Source organism: Bos indicus x Bos taurus, chromosome 25, assembly GCF_003369695.1.
Source record: "Bos indicus x Bos taurus breed Angus x Brahman F1 hybrid chromosome 25, Bos_hybrid_MaternalHap_v2.0, whole genome shotgun sequence".
Lineage (NCBI taxonomy): Eukaryota > Metazoa > Chordata > Mammalia > Artiodactyla > Bovidae > Bos > Bos indicus x Bos taurus.
The window spans coordinates 5,028,833-5,044,303 of NC_040100.1; the positions used below are offsets into that span (position 1 = coordinate 5,028,833).

General features: G+C 56.6%; 1 protein-coding gene across 1 annotated transcript; it reads left to right on the forward strand.

Moving 5' to 3' along the window:
• The first annotated feature begins 669 nt into the window (after window positions 1-669).
• Window positions 670-12,806, forward strand: NPTX2 (neuronal pentraxin 2). The gene is made up of 5 exons (XM_027527399.1): window positions 670-1,291; window positions 2,954-3,170; window positions 8,089-8,333; window positions 10,231-10,410; window positions 11,363-12,806. The coding sequence occupies exons 1-5, from the start codon at window positions 866-868 to the stop codon at window positions 11,588-11,590; spliced, it is 1,296 nt and encodes a 431-aa protein (XP_027383200.1). The 5' UTR covers window positions 670-865; the 3' UTR covers window positions 11,591-12,806.
• The last annotated feature ends 2,665 nt before the right edge of the window (window positions 12,807-15,471 follow it).

Genomic DNA, 15,471 nt, shown 5'->3' on the forward strand with positions numbered 1-15,471 from the left:
GTGCGCGGGCGACCCCTCCTCGCCGTCGGCATCTGCCGCCTGTTTCTGGTAGCCGCAGACCTGAGAATTCTTTCCGAGACGGGACTGCGGACGCGACCTGTCGTGCCTCTTTCCCGCCTTTGGGGTGAGGTGGCCGCGGCCCTGCCCCGGGTTGGCCCACGCCGGCCGCGGGCGGGCGGGCGGCGACGGCAGCCCAAGGTTCGAGTCCCGCCCGGGGCGCCTCCTCTTTTGTGAAACGGGGGTCGTCCCCGCCCGGGAGCTGAGGCGAACGCAGAGCGAGGCCTGGCGCCCTCAGAGCCGCCTCAGGGGCCGCAGGGGCACCAGGGGGCTCTTGGCTTCTCCACAGCCCACGACGCGGACTTCCGAGGGGGGTTCCGAGGGGGCGCCTGGACTCGTCGGCCGAGGCCCCTGAAGGCACCCAGGACCTTTTTTTTTTTTTTTTTTTTTAACCTCAGCCGTGCCCTCCTGAGGGCCGCTGGCCCCAAGCTAGCGCCCCCGGCTCCGGCCCACGCGCCCGCCCGCTGGTACGCAGCTCGGCGAGTAGGCGCCCCCGCCCCGCCCCTGCGTGACGCGCGCCAGGCTGGGCCAATCAGAGCTCGCGGCGCCGCGCCCCACGCGCCGGGGCCCCCGCCCTTCCAGCTTAAGAAAGGGCGCGCGGGCCCGGCCGGGTCAGAGCGTAGAGCCGGACGGAGCGCGCGGCTTACGCGACGGCTGGCGGCTTCAGCGGGCTCCCGCGCTCACGTTGCCCTCGAGCGGCGAGCCCGGCCGCAGCCCACCGCGCAGGCGCCCCCCGCCGCGCGCCCCGACGGCGCCGGCTAGCCGGCCTGCCCGCGGACGCTGGAGTGACCGCAGAGGCAACGGCGGGATGCTGGCGCTACTGGCCGCCGGCGTGGTGCTCGCCGTGGCCGCCGGAGCCCAGGACGGCCCGGCGCCCAGCAACCGTTTCGTGTGCACGGCGTTGCCCCCGGAGGCGGCGCGCGCCGGCTGCCCGCTGCCCGCGATGCCCATGCAGGGGGGCGCGCTGAGCCCCGAGGAGGAGCTGCGGGCCGCGGTGCTGCAGCTGCGTGAGACCGTCGTACAGCAGAAAGAGACGCTGGGCTCGCAGCGCGAGGCCATCCGCGAGCTCACGGCCAAGCTGGCGCGCTGCGAGGGGCTGGCAGGGGGCAAGGCGCCGGGCCGGGCAGCCTCGGGCAAGGACACCATGGGCGATCTGCCGCGGGACCCCGGCCACGTCGTGGAGCAGCTCAGCCGCTCTCTGCAGACCCTCAAAGACCGCCTGGAGAGCCTGGAGGTAGCAGGGCGCGGGGTCCCTGGGGGGACGACCCCGAGGAGCGGGGCAGAGGAGAGGCGCGTGGTCTTGCCCTCTGGGCTGCGCGGGACACCGCCGCCCGGGCGCGCTCGGACGCCAGGCGAGCTGGGTTTGGGGTCAGGGGCGCTCTCGGTCTGGCTCCGAAACTTAACTTGCGTGGCTCGCATCCCTCCTCCCCATCCCTTTGCTGGAAGGAAAAGGTTAAATTCCCGCCCACCCCACCCAGCCGTGCCAGGCCTGCCAGCTATGGGGCCATTCACTCCCCGAGGTCCAGCCTGGCGAATGGGGACGGCCCCCCCCCCCCCCTCTTTATAAATCTCCCAGTCTCCCCGAGCCGGACGCGCTCCTGGACCTTGTCTCAGGGGACAGGCAGCTTCCGCGGGAGGTCAGCAGCCCCGGGCGTCCGGTGTTACCTTTTATAAATCAAATTCGGCTGGACCAGAGCAGGCGGAGGCCCCGGGGTCTCGGCGGAAGGCGAACGTGGGCGGGTCACGGTTCACACCAGGCGCACCTCTAAGCTGGTTAACTTCAAAGACGCTGTCCCCCAATTGCGCGCGCGGATCCTAGGGTGCTCCTCCCGATTGCTCTGGGGGAAGAGACTTTCTTCCCTTCTCGGAAGGTGTCTGCAGTTTGGAACTTTGAGAGAAATCTTCATTTAATTTCCATCTTTACTCTCCGCCCCGTTTAAGAAATGTGGATGTTTCTGTTACACACGTTCACAAAAATACTTCTTAGCAAAACTAGATTCCAATTACAGGTGGTAATTATTGCAAAATTATTTGAGAGTTTCCTCTGGCATGATGGCTAAATACAGTATTTGCAGCATCTGTATATCCCTCGATTCATTATGATTAATAAGAGCTAACGTTTCTGGAACACTAAATATGCGCCAGGCATATTATCTAATTTTAACCCGTGCAACAACCCCCCCAGGCAGATCCTATAATCTGTTTTACAATTTGGAACACTTAGAGGGAGGGGTAGACAGCTTGCCAAGGACTGGTGGCTAGACAGCAGCCGGCATCCTCCAGAGCCAGCAGAATGGTGGAGGAATAAAAGAAATAGGAGGTGAGGATTTAAAAGCAGCATTAAAAGCGAAGGTTCCTGGAATTCAGACTAGCCCTGTTTTAAAGTTCTCATTTTCCAGTAACATCTCTGCAAGCATAGTCATGCACTTTTGGGCCCTACCGGAACTTGGAGGTTGCGGGGGTTGGGGAGGGGGGTGCTAGATGAAAGCTCGTCTTCTTTGAGGACCATTTGATTACCTCTTTAAAAAAAAAAAAAAAAAATCCTAGCTGTATTTTGGTCCTTACTTGAGAATGATAGATGTTGGTAAAATTTTTGACTTTTTAGTGAGAGGAGGAACACAGCTTCCTGAGAAGGGAAATGAGATTACTAAATTTAAAATATTGCAGCAGAGTAATTGCTGTTTGACTTTAAATCCTTTCCGTACCCCCCCCCCACCCCCCACAAATGAGTGAAATGCTCCCGTTCCCGCCATTGACACGATTTAATATTCCTATTTGGGAAGCTTCTCCCTATGTGGTGGGGGCCATTAGAGCTCCATTTCACAGTTCCTTTTTAAACTGGCGCTAATACTTCTCCCGCCTGTGCCCCCCACCCCCTTCCCTCCTCCACCGAAAGCACCAGCTCCGAGCGAACGTGTCCAACGCGGTGCTGCCCGGCGACTTTCGGGAGGTGCTCCAGCGGCGGCTGGGGGAGCTGGAGAGACAGCTGCTGCGCAAGGTGGCCGAGCTGGAGGACGAGAAGTCCCTGCTCCACAACGAGACCTCGGCTCACCGCCAGAAGACGGAGAGCGCCCTGAACGCGCTGCTGCAGAGGGTGACCGAGCTGGAGCGAGGTGAGCGCCGGGCTGGTGTCTCTGCCGCCCCCTTGCGGCCGTCCATCAGCCGCCTCTCCACCCCCCCCCCACCACCCCCACCCCCCGCCCCGCCCCCAGTCCATCGTCTTGGTACTTGGCTGCCGTGTAAGGGGGTGAAGCGGAGCTCAGAGCAAGGGAGGGCAGGCCCGGAGGAGCCCGTGGCACTGCCATCATGCCCCCTGACAGACGCGGCCACTTGGGCCCCTGAGGGAGTGGTCACTGCTAGACCCCTGCCTGGTGACTCTTGGCGGGGAGCTCTGCTCCTGAGTTTGCCCGGTTTTGAGACTGCTCTCCCGTCCTCACCTCTGATCCTCCAATGCTGGGGGCAGAAAACCACCGGACTCCTTACCGTCCCAGCCGCAGCCCGCCTCCCCCTCCTGCCTCTCACCTCTCAGGCCAGGTGTTGCTGTTTCAACCTGAGTCATCTCCTGGTGCACAGAGTGTGCCCTGTCAGAGACTCGGTGGAGATGGAAGGGGCACTGCTAGCGGCTGGGAGGGTCCTGGTTTTCATTACTTGTGCTCAGACCCGTTGTCAGCAGTGATTGTGGCCCTGCCTGCCTGGTGGTTCCTGGCTGTTTGAGCAAACAATCGGGGTGACTGATAACAGCCATCTCTGGAATTAACCCTGTCCCCAGCCCCACTGGCATTGTCCATGAAAAAGCAAGACACTCAAGATCCGCTCGTCCAGTCTGATTGCTGACCTCCTGCCACACAGGCATTTCAGTCCCTTAACTAGACCCTGCAGCGGACTCTGAGTCTCTTTCTCTTCTCTGCTCAGATTCTCGTGGGTGAGTTTCTCCCACAGGAAAAGGAAGGGAAGGGATCAAGGGCCCTAGATCATTCAGACTGTGCTGGGTGTGAAGTTTTAGGTTTGCTGGTTGTGGGTATAGGATTATAACCTTTCAAATGCACTAACCGGATAAGGGCAGCTTCTGATGACTCAGTTGTATGATTTGGCAGGTGAATGTCCAGTGGCAGAATGTCCGCATACTCTTCCAGCCACGTCGGCTCAGCTGGGCCAGATGGAGGCATCCAAGGAGAGAGTGTTTCTGTTTCATTTGATTTAGTCATTTTTTCAGCAGCACCCCCAAAGTCAAAGGGTTCCTTCATCCCTCTCCTGCTCTCCTCTTCCAGGAAAGCCTATTCTTCCTTCCTTACCATTATTATTGCACTTGGATTCTTGAGTTAAAAAAAGTCCTCTCTGCCTCACCTCCCTTGCTGGGTGACCTCAGGAAGCTCCTTAGGTCTCAAAGGCCTTCCCCAAAGGGAGAGCAGCTGGAACTTACCTCTCTGTCACTGGGCAGGAGGAGAGGAAGGCACCGTTGGGGCCAGGGATGGGTGGCTCACCTTCCCTTGCCCAGCTTCGCCCTCGTGGGACCTGCAGGCCGAGGGAGCAGGCACACTGCAGTTACTCAGTACCTTGATGGGAGGGGATGGCTGCAGAGTGAGGGGAGGGCTTTGCCAGAGACCTTGGTGGCGGTGTACCTTGCTTGGCCTGGTGGCTGAGTTGCTACAAGGAAGTGGGTTAACGGAAGCGGGTTAGTAGAAGTCTACTGAGTCGAGTGTGGGAGACAGGACTCTTGTTATACCCATTTCATAGATGAGAAAGAGTGCTCCGAAGTTCTCAGCCAGACCTGTCATCTGTCTCGGGGAGAGGGGGTCGAGGTGGGGCCCAGGCCACCGGCTAATGGACGGCAACAGGCACATAACGCCGCCCCTCCCCATCTTGTTCTGTGACTCCAGGGTGGTTCTGAGTTTCACATGGGTTCCTCCAAATTCCTTCATCGTGGCTTTGGCCACCCAGGGGCTGCCCCTTTGTGACTCTCCCTCCCGACCTTGGTGTGTCTGTTCGCAGCCAGAAAGCCACAGTGAGGCCTCACCTCAGCCAGTCTGATTCCTGCACCCATGTTCATGGGTGCTGCGGAGCCTGCGGAGCTTGCCTGGCACAGAGGGGAGGTCCGTGTCCAAACTAGAGCTGGACTCCACAAGGACAGGGCCATTCTTACAGAGCCTGCAGACCCTGGCACTGAGCAGTGGCTCAGGGTCCGCTGCCTCTCGACCCCTGGATGAGAGCTCTAGAATCCTGTGTGCTCCACCCAGCCCTGGGGTGAGTCTTTGAGGAAGGTGATCATTTGTCTTCTGAGCAGTTCTCTGTGTCTGTCATGTATGTGACAGGTGTGAGCAGAGACGGAAGCTGCCAGCCCCCAAATGTACCATGAGTAGAAAGCACACTGTGTTCCTTAGAAGCATCCTGCTGAGCCCAGGGGAGACAGACCTCAACCACACACGGAGGGGGGCCCTGGGGGTTCTCTGGTCTTCCGTGCACCATTTCCTGCCTGTTAAGTGCCTGTTTTGTGCCAGATGCCAGGCTCTGAGCTCCATGTTCTGTGTCTCCTGTAATCCCCGCGACAACCCAGTGAGATGGGATTTGGTTAGATGAGGGACTGAGTCAGAACCGAGTGACACCCGCTTTCACGTGGCCGGCAGACTGCAGAGCTGGGGTGGTGGTAGGCGGCGACCCCCAAGGACCAGAGTCACGGAGACTGCAGCCTACAGTGGCATGTGGGCCTCAGCCCTGCTGGGCGGGAGGCTCCTCCCAGCCCAATGCTGAGCTTCCAACCCTGCGTGTGGATGCTCCTGCCGCCCAGGTCCCAAGGGTGCTCGCTTTCTTTACTGGGAGACCTGCTCATCTGTGGGGGCCTCGGGACTCCGGGTGCTCCAGCCAGGCAGAGCCCAGCTCAGAGCGGAAGTAAACGCTGGAACCCTTGTCTCTTAGCCCCAGGCTGCTCCCCATCCTTGGCTTGTCGGCCACCTGCAGTCTCTGATTTATCGGTCAGGCCCTTTAATTCCTTAATTGGTTTTAACTAAGTTTCCTCTGAACCTCCAAGCTGTTTTATATGAATAGAGGGCGCCGGCTTTCAGTGTATAGCTGCCCCTTGGCTCTCCCAGCGTTGATGGAACCGATCTGTTATCACTGGGCTAATGATATTACCGACCCCAAGTCTGATCAAATCAGCAAGCCTGCCCATCTGCAAGGAGAGAAGCCATTTCCCTGTATTAGATAATCACATCCCATGAAAACACAAGCATTTGCACATTAAGTATTTGCAGCTACATGTCTTGGGAAGTACAACTTCCATTCCTGGCTCTGTCATTTGCGGGCTGTGTGACTTGGGGTAAGTTGGTACCCTTTTCTGAGCCTTGCTGCTGCCACTGTGAAATTTGAAAAATCAGGGATCCAGGACTTTCTGGGTCTCTCAGCTTTGCTTCAGCCTCACAGGGGGCCCATCTCAGCATAACCTCTGGCCTGGCCCTGCCCTCAGCTTCCCCAGGCAACAAGGTCTTCCCACCCGTCTCCCGGCACTCTGCAGCCTTGGGAGGTCAGGAGGGATCAGGCAAGACTGCATAGTCAGCAGATAGAAATAAATACTACATATGAAGCATAGACTCTGATGTTTCTACATTGCCCGTTCCAGAGAGGTCAGAAGGTCCTCGGGTGGGGTGTGAACTGTGCACCAAAGAGCTTCTCTCACGTGTCTGTGTTCCTCACTGTGGCAGTAAATGAGTCTGGGGTGGGACTTCCCTGGCAGTCCAGCGGTTAAGACTTTGCTTTCCAATGCAGGCAGTGGAGGTTCAATCCCTGGTTGGGGGAGCTAAAATCCCACATGACTCATGGCCAAAAAACCAAAACATAAAACACAGAAACATTGTTATAACAAACTCAATAAAGGCTTTAAAAATGTCCCACATCAAAAATCTTTTTTTAAAAAATGAGACTGGGGGCTCGTGGTGGAGAATGGTTCATCCATTCTGGCTCCTGTTCTCCAGAGCAGGGCGAGGAAGGAGCAGATTTCATCCATTAGTGACACAGGCAGTATGGTTCCAGGCCGAGAGAGCCTGCCTGTCTTTGATGAAATGAGGATCCTCTGGCCCCTCGTCAGCGCTTAATAAATACTTGTTGAAGGAGTGACGGGCATTTAGGTTCCTTCCCTGGCAGCATCTGGTCCCCAACAAGAGAGAAGCTTTTGCTGTGATGGTGCACAGAGTCTGCAGTCCCCTGCAAATGCTGGGATCTGTGATAAGCACACAGTGGCTTGTCCTCTGTGTGTTTAGTTATGATATTGTTAATTTCAAGCTTCAACCAAAACTGTACCAAAAATGACTTAGACCTATTTAAGAGTTTCAGTTGTTCGCCAAAGGTTTCGGAAGCACCACATGCTTGGGGACAGCCCCAAGTAGGCCCCAAGGGATCAAGGCTCAGGGAGGGTGGGCTCACCTCAGTGGGTCAGGAATCTGCTTCCTGCTGGAAATGGGTCAGTAAACTTGGTTTTCTCTCGAGGAGGGACGGGCAGGTCCTGAGCAAAGCAATTCACTCAGGGATTTAGTCCAAAAGCCACTTCTGAGTTCAGCTGTAATATCGAGTCACAGGTGCCTGACTCCTTTACCTCAGGCAGTGGCAATTCTTCTGGGGGAGAAGTGACATGGACTCGTTGGTGGACAAGTGTTTATGGAGCGCCGGGGTCCCACCTCCAAGCCCAAGTCCAGCAGGCCCCCTCCCAGCCCTGCTGAAGGAGCCAGATTTCTAGGAAACAGCAGAGGCAACAGAACTTCGCTGAGGAAGGGTTTTTTGGCTTAGTTTAACCAGAAGGTTAAATCCAGCATGCCTCTTCCCCCTTCCTCGAGCTTCCAAGAGCAAGGATGTGCCTGTTTCCCACTTCAGCACCTTGGACAGCGGTCAGTCTATAGCAGGTGCCCTGTGCTTAGGGGACCCGCTTGCAGGGAGGGGGTCCAGGTCAACTGCTGCTCTGGGCTGTGCTGGTTTTGGGGAAAGAGACAGGGGCGCTCACACGCTGTCAACCCCTCCTCCCCATCCCGCTCGCCCCACCACCACCCCCAGGCAACAGTGCTTTCAAGTCGCCAGATGCGTTCAAAGTGTCCCTGCCCCTCCGCACGAACTACCTGTACGGCAAGATCAAGAAGACGCTGCCTGAGCTGTATGCCTTCACCATCTGCCTGTGGTTGCGGTCCAGTGCCTCGCCGGGCATCGGCACCCCGTTCTCTTATGCCGTGCCCGGGCAGGCCAACGAGATCGTGCTGATTGAGTGGGGCAACAACCCCATCGAGCTGCTCATCAATGACAAGGTGAGCTCACTGGGACGGCCGCCACCCTCCCCCCTATCCAGGCGGCCATCGAGGTTGGGATGCTGCAGGAAGTCTGACATCTGACCACAAGGCTATCCTTTCCCCAAAGGGGATGGTTTGGCCCTGACTCAGTCCCACTCTGGGCAGGTGACCGAGCAGGGGGCAGAGGGCCAGGCAGCTGTAGCTTGTGGGTATCCAAGCGGTGAGTCCCACCAAGAAGCCACGGAGGGTCAGAGTGAACTGGGCCTCCTCGGGACAGCCTGAGTTTTCAGGGGCCCTCAGGCCAGTCAGTCAGGGCGGTTCCCCAGGAATAGGGGAGGGTGTGTGTTTGTGTATGTGTGTGCAATTGTGTGATATTTCTCATTAGCATGTCTTTCGGGGGCGGGGGGAGCTTGAAATACATTTACATACAGTAGAATTTATACTTTTTAGTTCAACCAGTTTTGACAAATGCATAACTGTGTAACCACCACAATTAAAATATAAAACAGTTTCCTCTTTACCCAGATTTCCTCCTTTCCCTTTTTTAAATTGGAAGATAATTGCTTTACAATGTTGTGTTGATTTTTGTTCCCTTTTATAGTCACCTCCTGCTCCCACCCCAGCCTGAGGCAACCACCCATCCGTCTCCTGTCCCTCCAGTCCTGCCTTTTCCAGAGTAAATGTCCCTTTTTGATAGACTGGCTTATTTTGACATTCAGGAACATGGTCTCCTTAAGAGATCAGCTCTGGGCGTCTGTGGGACCCTCCTGCAGCCTCACTTAAATGTAAGGCGGGCTGCATGTCACCCAACATGCAGCCTCACATCCTCCTTCCTGGGGCTGAGTGGCGGATGGCTGCACAGCCCCAGAGGGCTCACCGGGCACTCGGCCCCCACCCTGCCTGTCTCTACTGAACTGCTCTGGCTGGAGTTTGTTTAAGTGGGAAACGCTACAGAATCCACCTGAGGGGCTCCTTCCGGCAGTGACCACGTCCTTGAGCTGGGGATTAATTGTTCTAAATGACGCGCTTGGACAAAGCAGAGCCGAGAGCCTTGTTTTCCTCTTGGTTTCGATGTCGTGTAAACAGCCAATTCCTGGGAGGGAGCTCCGGGTTGCTAGGACACCAACAGTAACAACATGATGCTTGATGGCAGAGCTGGTCTGTAGAGGACTTACAGGACCTCGGGGAGATGGTGTGGGGCGGAAGGGCCCTGTGTGCACTCCTACCCTCCCCCCAACGCTCACACATAATGGTGGGTGGCCTGCCCAGGGGCACACACACACGCGTAGATCCCCAAGTGTCACAATGGCTGTTGGGACCCTACCAGCAGAGTGTAGGTGCCTGGTCTGACTGTTTTTCAAAGAAGTTGCCCAGTAGAGCTCTGACTTCTCTTTGGGGTCTCCAGGAGGACACACACGTGTGTAGATCCCCAAGTGTCGTGATGGCTGTTGGGACCTTACTAGCAGAGTGTAGATGCCTGGTCTGACTGTTTTCTAAAGAAGTTGCCCAGTAGAGCTCTGACTTCCCTTTGGGGTCTCCAGCAAGGGGCGTTCAGAACGAGCATGAGAGCAGGGAGCTGTCCGTCTCATCTGCTTGGTCTGCACAGTATCCCAGACCCTCAGCCAAGCCAGGATCCAAGCGTGTCCAGTCGAGAGCAGGGTCCCCCTGGGGTCAGCAGCTTGTACCCAGCCTACCCCTTTCCCTTTAAGAGTCTGTGATATATATGGTGTCTCTAGTCCAAGGGTCCCTGTGAGCTTGCAGGGTTGGGCATGTTACCCACAGAGCAGAGAGGGGGGAGATCAGAAGGGACCCCCACTTCCCGATGAGAGCAGCAGTGGGCTCATGGCCTCCAGTGCCCCCAGGTCCGACTCCTGGGGACCCTGAGGGGCCCTCATCTGCATGTTGCCACCCACAGGTCGCCCAGCTGCCCCTGTTTGTCAGTGACGGCAAGTGGCACCACATCTGTGTCACCTGGACGACACGGGACGGCATGTGGGAGGCCTTCCAGGACGGGGAGAAGCTGGGCACCGGGGAGAACCTGGCCCCGTGGCACCCCATCAAGCCAGGCGGTGTGCTCATCCTCGGGCAGGAGCAGGTGAGTGCAGCGGCTGGCCACACAGCACATGGCTGTCTCCCCGCCCGGGGCCCTGCCCAGCCTTCTGCCTGCCGGACCTGGCCTTGGTCACCGCGGCATGACAGCGGGGCTGGACACCTGGGGTCCCCTCTGGCCTAACTCCGGCTGTCCTGTGGCCTGAGGGGGTGAGGGCAGGGATGGGGACACGTCCCGCCCTTCCTAGCAGGGACCAGGTTGGTGCGGTGGGTTCTGTAGATTCTAGAGTGGCGTCTGTGCAACACGGGCAGGAGCGTCCCGGAGCCGCAGGGACGCCGGGCCGTCTCTGGCCCTTTGGCCTCTGCCTGCCGCTATGTTGACTCGGGATGCTGGGCCCTGGCTGGCACTGGCATCTTCCAGGGGCTCCTGGCTCAGGGTCATGACCTCGATCCCCAGCACAGCCACCTGGGGAACCACATCTATGGTTGAGACGGGTCGGGGGCTCAGAGGCCGCCCTCAGAAAGCTCGCCCCTGGAGCGGAGGGCAGAGAAGAGTTCACGTCTCAGCCCGTGTTTGGGGTTTGCTGGTGGAAATCAAGGGAATAGACCCCGGTCCTCTGGGGGGCCTTGAGTTGGGGCTCTTGGCTCTCTCCGCACCACGCCCCCCAGACACTTCCCTTCTACTTCTCCCCTGGGAGGGGCTGGGAGTCAAGCGACCCGGGTCCAGTTCCAGCTCAGGGGCCTTGGAGGATCTCTCTCATTAGTCTCCCCTCCGTAAAGTGGGGTGGTTTGAGCCACGCCCTCTCCTGGGCCTCATGAGACCCTTTGGAAGCAGCAGGACTCAGTGGTCAGGGGGTGCCATCTGAGTCAGGGGAGTCCGCCCCTGCCCCACGTCCCTTTCAAGCTGGCTCCCCCGCCAGGCCGGTCACACGCCTGGGAGACGGGACAGACATGTCCACCCCGAGCCTGCCCCCACGCACTGTGTCCCCCTTCCCCAGGACACAGTCGGCGGCAGGTTCGACGCCACGCAGGCATTTGTAGGGGAGCTCAGCCAGTTCAACATCTGGGACCGCGTCCTCCGTGCACAGGAGATCATCAACATCGCCAACTGCTCCACGAACATGCCGGGCAACATCATCCCCTGGGTGGACAACAACGTGGACGTGTTCGGAGGAGCTTCCAAGTGGCCGGTGGAGACCTGCGAGGAGCGTCTCCTTGACTTGTAGCCACCCGCCCCTCTGTCCAGGAGGCAGGGGCCGGGCCGTTCTCCTCATGCCCCAAGTGGAACTGGGCACGAACCTCCTGCCACAGTGGGCGGGGGGCCCCCAAAGCCCCTCCCAGAGCATCTCTAAGCCTGAGGCTCTGTGGCAGCATCTGTCACCAGCTTATCTGTTCCGAACCACGATTTTGTTGGTTTGGGGCAGGGAGGAAGCCCTGAGCCGCAGGTGGACGGATTCCTGACTCCTGCCGTGGAGGGACTCCTGCTCAGAACCCCTGTGAACGCTAGCGCGCCCCAACCCTGCCCGCTGTCACGGATCCCTGGTGTCTCGTGTGCGCCGTCTGTCCGTCCCCTTCGAAGGCCGTGCATCGTCCTGCCGGAGCGGCCGTGTCCCTGGTGTGTCGCATACACCCTTGCTGTCAGCTGAGCACGCAGCGAAGCCCCGCCCTTCTCCCCCTCACCCGCCCAAAAAAGGGCCTTTCTCTTGGTGTTCTTTACGCTGTGACTCTTTCTGTCCCAGGAACTCCTGAGCTTGTAGAGGAAGGCAGGCTGTCCAGACACTGCCCTGCCTGATCTCCGAGGTGGAGGGCGCATCCATGGCTCCAGGGAGGGGGCTGTGAACAGGAACCCTGGACACAGAAGGGCCCGGGCCGCTGTCCCCCCGCCCTCTGTCAGCTTGCCCTCTGACCTGCGCTTTGGCGGAATCCTGGCTGGCTTTGAAAGGTGTCTTTCCCACTGGTGCCAAAAGTGCAGCTTTTACAACCATGCCATGTGGTTTGGAAATTTATTTTTTTTACCACCCCCACTGCCCCAAACAGAAAAGAGCAGCCATTAACCCGCCCCGGTTTTTTGACATCTCGCCCCACTGTGAGGCACGTGCTCATTTTAATTCACGTGGATTCCTGTGAGCATCCGACTGTCTCCACTATTTCCCCCAGAACTACTTCTTCAGGAAACGGATGTCGTTGGCTGGTGCCTGCTCAGTGACTCCAGACTGCTTATAGTTTATTGGACAGAGGACATCATTTATTTTAAAAGATAGATGTGGTTCAGTGGGGAAATTTATACAGCTAAATATTATATATTTTATTTTTCATACATGTTCAAAGTGCAGATCTGTGAAAGTTCCATTTGTAGGACCAAGCTGACATGCCCATCCTAACACTGTATGCTACAAGAACTCTTCTGATGATGGAATTTTGATTAAAATGCACTGGAAGACAGCCTCGGTGTCTGCTTTCTCCATGTCTGGGGCTGAGGGCAGGGAGCACTGGGGCTTCGCAACCTCTGGCGGAAGGCTGGCTTCTCTGGTCAGCCTGGGCTGAGCCCCAGAGGGCAGCCGCAGGGGAGCGGAGAACACCTGGGGGAGGGTGTGGTGCTGGACACCCTCGCCTCCCCAGCCCCAGCCAGCTCAGTCTGGGGTGCATTGCAGGCTCCACCCAGTCTCTCTGTCCCCAGCCTGTCCCTGTCATCTCGACTGGGAATCCAGCTTCACTTGATGACCCTGCCCTAGATGGGACACCTGTTCAGCACCTACTCTGTGCATTGTTCTTGTTTAGTCGCTAAATCATGTCCAACTCTTTGCAACCTTGTGGACTGTAGCCCTCCAGGTTCCTCTGTCCATGGGATTTCCCAGGCAAGAATACCAGAGAGGGTTGCCATTTCCTTCTCTGGGTGATCTTCCTGACCCAGGGGTTGAACGCACGTCTCCAGCATTGGTAGATGGGTTCTTTACCACTGAGCCACCAAGGAAGTCTGCTCGGTGTATGCTCTGCCATAAAATCTCATTTAATCCTATTCACAACCCCCTGAAAGAGTTTACCCCAGTTGACAGGTGAATACATGGAACAATTAAAACATGACTTTGGGAACACACAACTGACCCAGGGCAGAGCTGGGACCCAAGCCAGCCTGTGACTCTGAAGTTCCCTCCACTCCCACCCCCGCCTTCTGGCCTTTGGCTCCGAGGGGACCCAGTGCCAACGTGCTGTGCCAGTGCCTCTGTCTGTGTCCACTGGCCCTGGCATATGTGTCAATGCTTTTCCTCATCTCCCCCAAGGTCAGGAATGCCCCCCTCATAAGCACTTTCTACTTTGTATCTTTATTCCATTTCAGCAGCTGCAGAGTATAACTCAGTTTGTCCCTTTCCCAAATGGAAACACCTGAATGTCTATTTTAAGGGCGCAGAGTCCAGTCTTGGAACCAAACGACACCATGGGCTGGGTGTACTCGATACTGAGGCCGCAGTGGAAGCCGTGACTTCTAAAACCAAGCTCATCCCTGGGTCGCTGAGGTCCCTGGAGTCCACTTTCAATGTTGTGTATTATGACCTGGCAGGAACTCAATCATTCGTGTTGGGCGGAACATGAAATTGGGCCAGATTCCCTGCTTGGGGGCCCGTGGAATCCAAAAGTGCTGAGATCAGGTGGAGAGTGGTTTATTTGGAAGCTCCTTCATGATGAAACCAGCAGCTACTCAGATCTCTCCCTGAACGGTGCTGAGGAGTTTTCTTATTTCTCACCCATGCTAAGCACTGGGCTCACCTTACCTGATTCCCTGACATGGCCTCTTCCAGGAGCAAACCTTTGCATCAGGGCTTTGAACCCCTGCTGAGTCAGATAATTTCCTTCCTGCAGTTGGAGAAGCTCTGAACCCAGAACATGGGACCAAAGTACTCCTTCCAGAACACTGAGCTCTGCCACAACCAAAGATCCCGCATGCTGCAACCAAGATCAAAGATCCCCTGCCACAGCTGAGACTTGGCACAGCCGGAAAAAAAAAAAAAAAAGGCTGTAGCTGGTCAGTGCTGGGGGCTGGGCATTTTCCATGGGGGTCTTCTTCCTTCATGATTCCTTGCTCCACATTCAGCTGTGAACGAACCAACGTGGCCATTGACCTCAACCTCGATGGCTCAGAGAACCACCAGTTGACTGCCTGAGGTTGGTGTTGCTCAGTCACACGGAAGCGATTTGATCGTTACTGGGGACTTCAACCTAACAAGGCAGCCTGTCAAGGCCAGGACTGTGCGTGTTTGGTTATGTGACTTTGGCCTTGACAGGCTGCTGGCTTCCCACTGTTTTCTTCAGGAAGCACTAGGCAAATTTACCGGACGGTTTTACTTCTCTCTACAAAGCAGCAGTCCTGGTCTCTGTCGCTGTCAGTGCAAGTATTCATGAGCACATTTTATTTTTTATTTTTATTTTTTTTTTTAGTTTTCTGAATGCTGAGCTTTATTTTTTTTGTGTGTGTGTGTCTATAATTTTTTGTGTGTGTGCTCAAGTATTCATGAGCACATTTTAAAACCTTGTTCAAGCAGAAATAAAACACAGAAGACTAAAGCTTGTGGGTAGATTGACATTTCCTTGTCACTCATCATATACCAGAGACCAGGTCCTGCGGGAATAATGCACCCCAAACCCTGGCTTTCTGTGCTTAAGGGAGTGGCGTGGGTCATGAAGGGTCTGTGTCTTGGCAAGACTCAGGACTGGCAAGAAATACTGCATTTACTTTCTTTGAAGTCTATTTATCATCAGATACCATATATATAACAGACATGTAATACATAGGCACAGTTTAAAAAGTCATCATAAATTGCATACCAACAACCAACGGCTCTATTTAAGAAATGTTTGTTCAGGAACTTCCCTGGTGGTCCAGAGAAGGCGATGGCACCCCACTCCAGTACTCTTGCCTGGAAAATCCCATGGATGGAGGAGCCTGGTGGGCTGCAGTCCATGGGGTCGCTAAGAGTCGGACCAGACTACGCGACTTCACTTTCACTTTTCACTTTCATGCATTGGAGAAGGAAATGGCAACCCACTCCAGTGTTCTTGCCTGGAGGATCCCAGGGACGGGGGAGCCTGGTGGGCTGCCGTCTCTGGGGTCGCA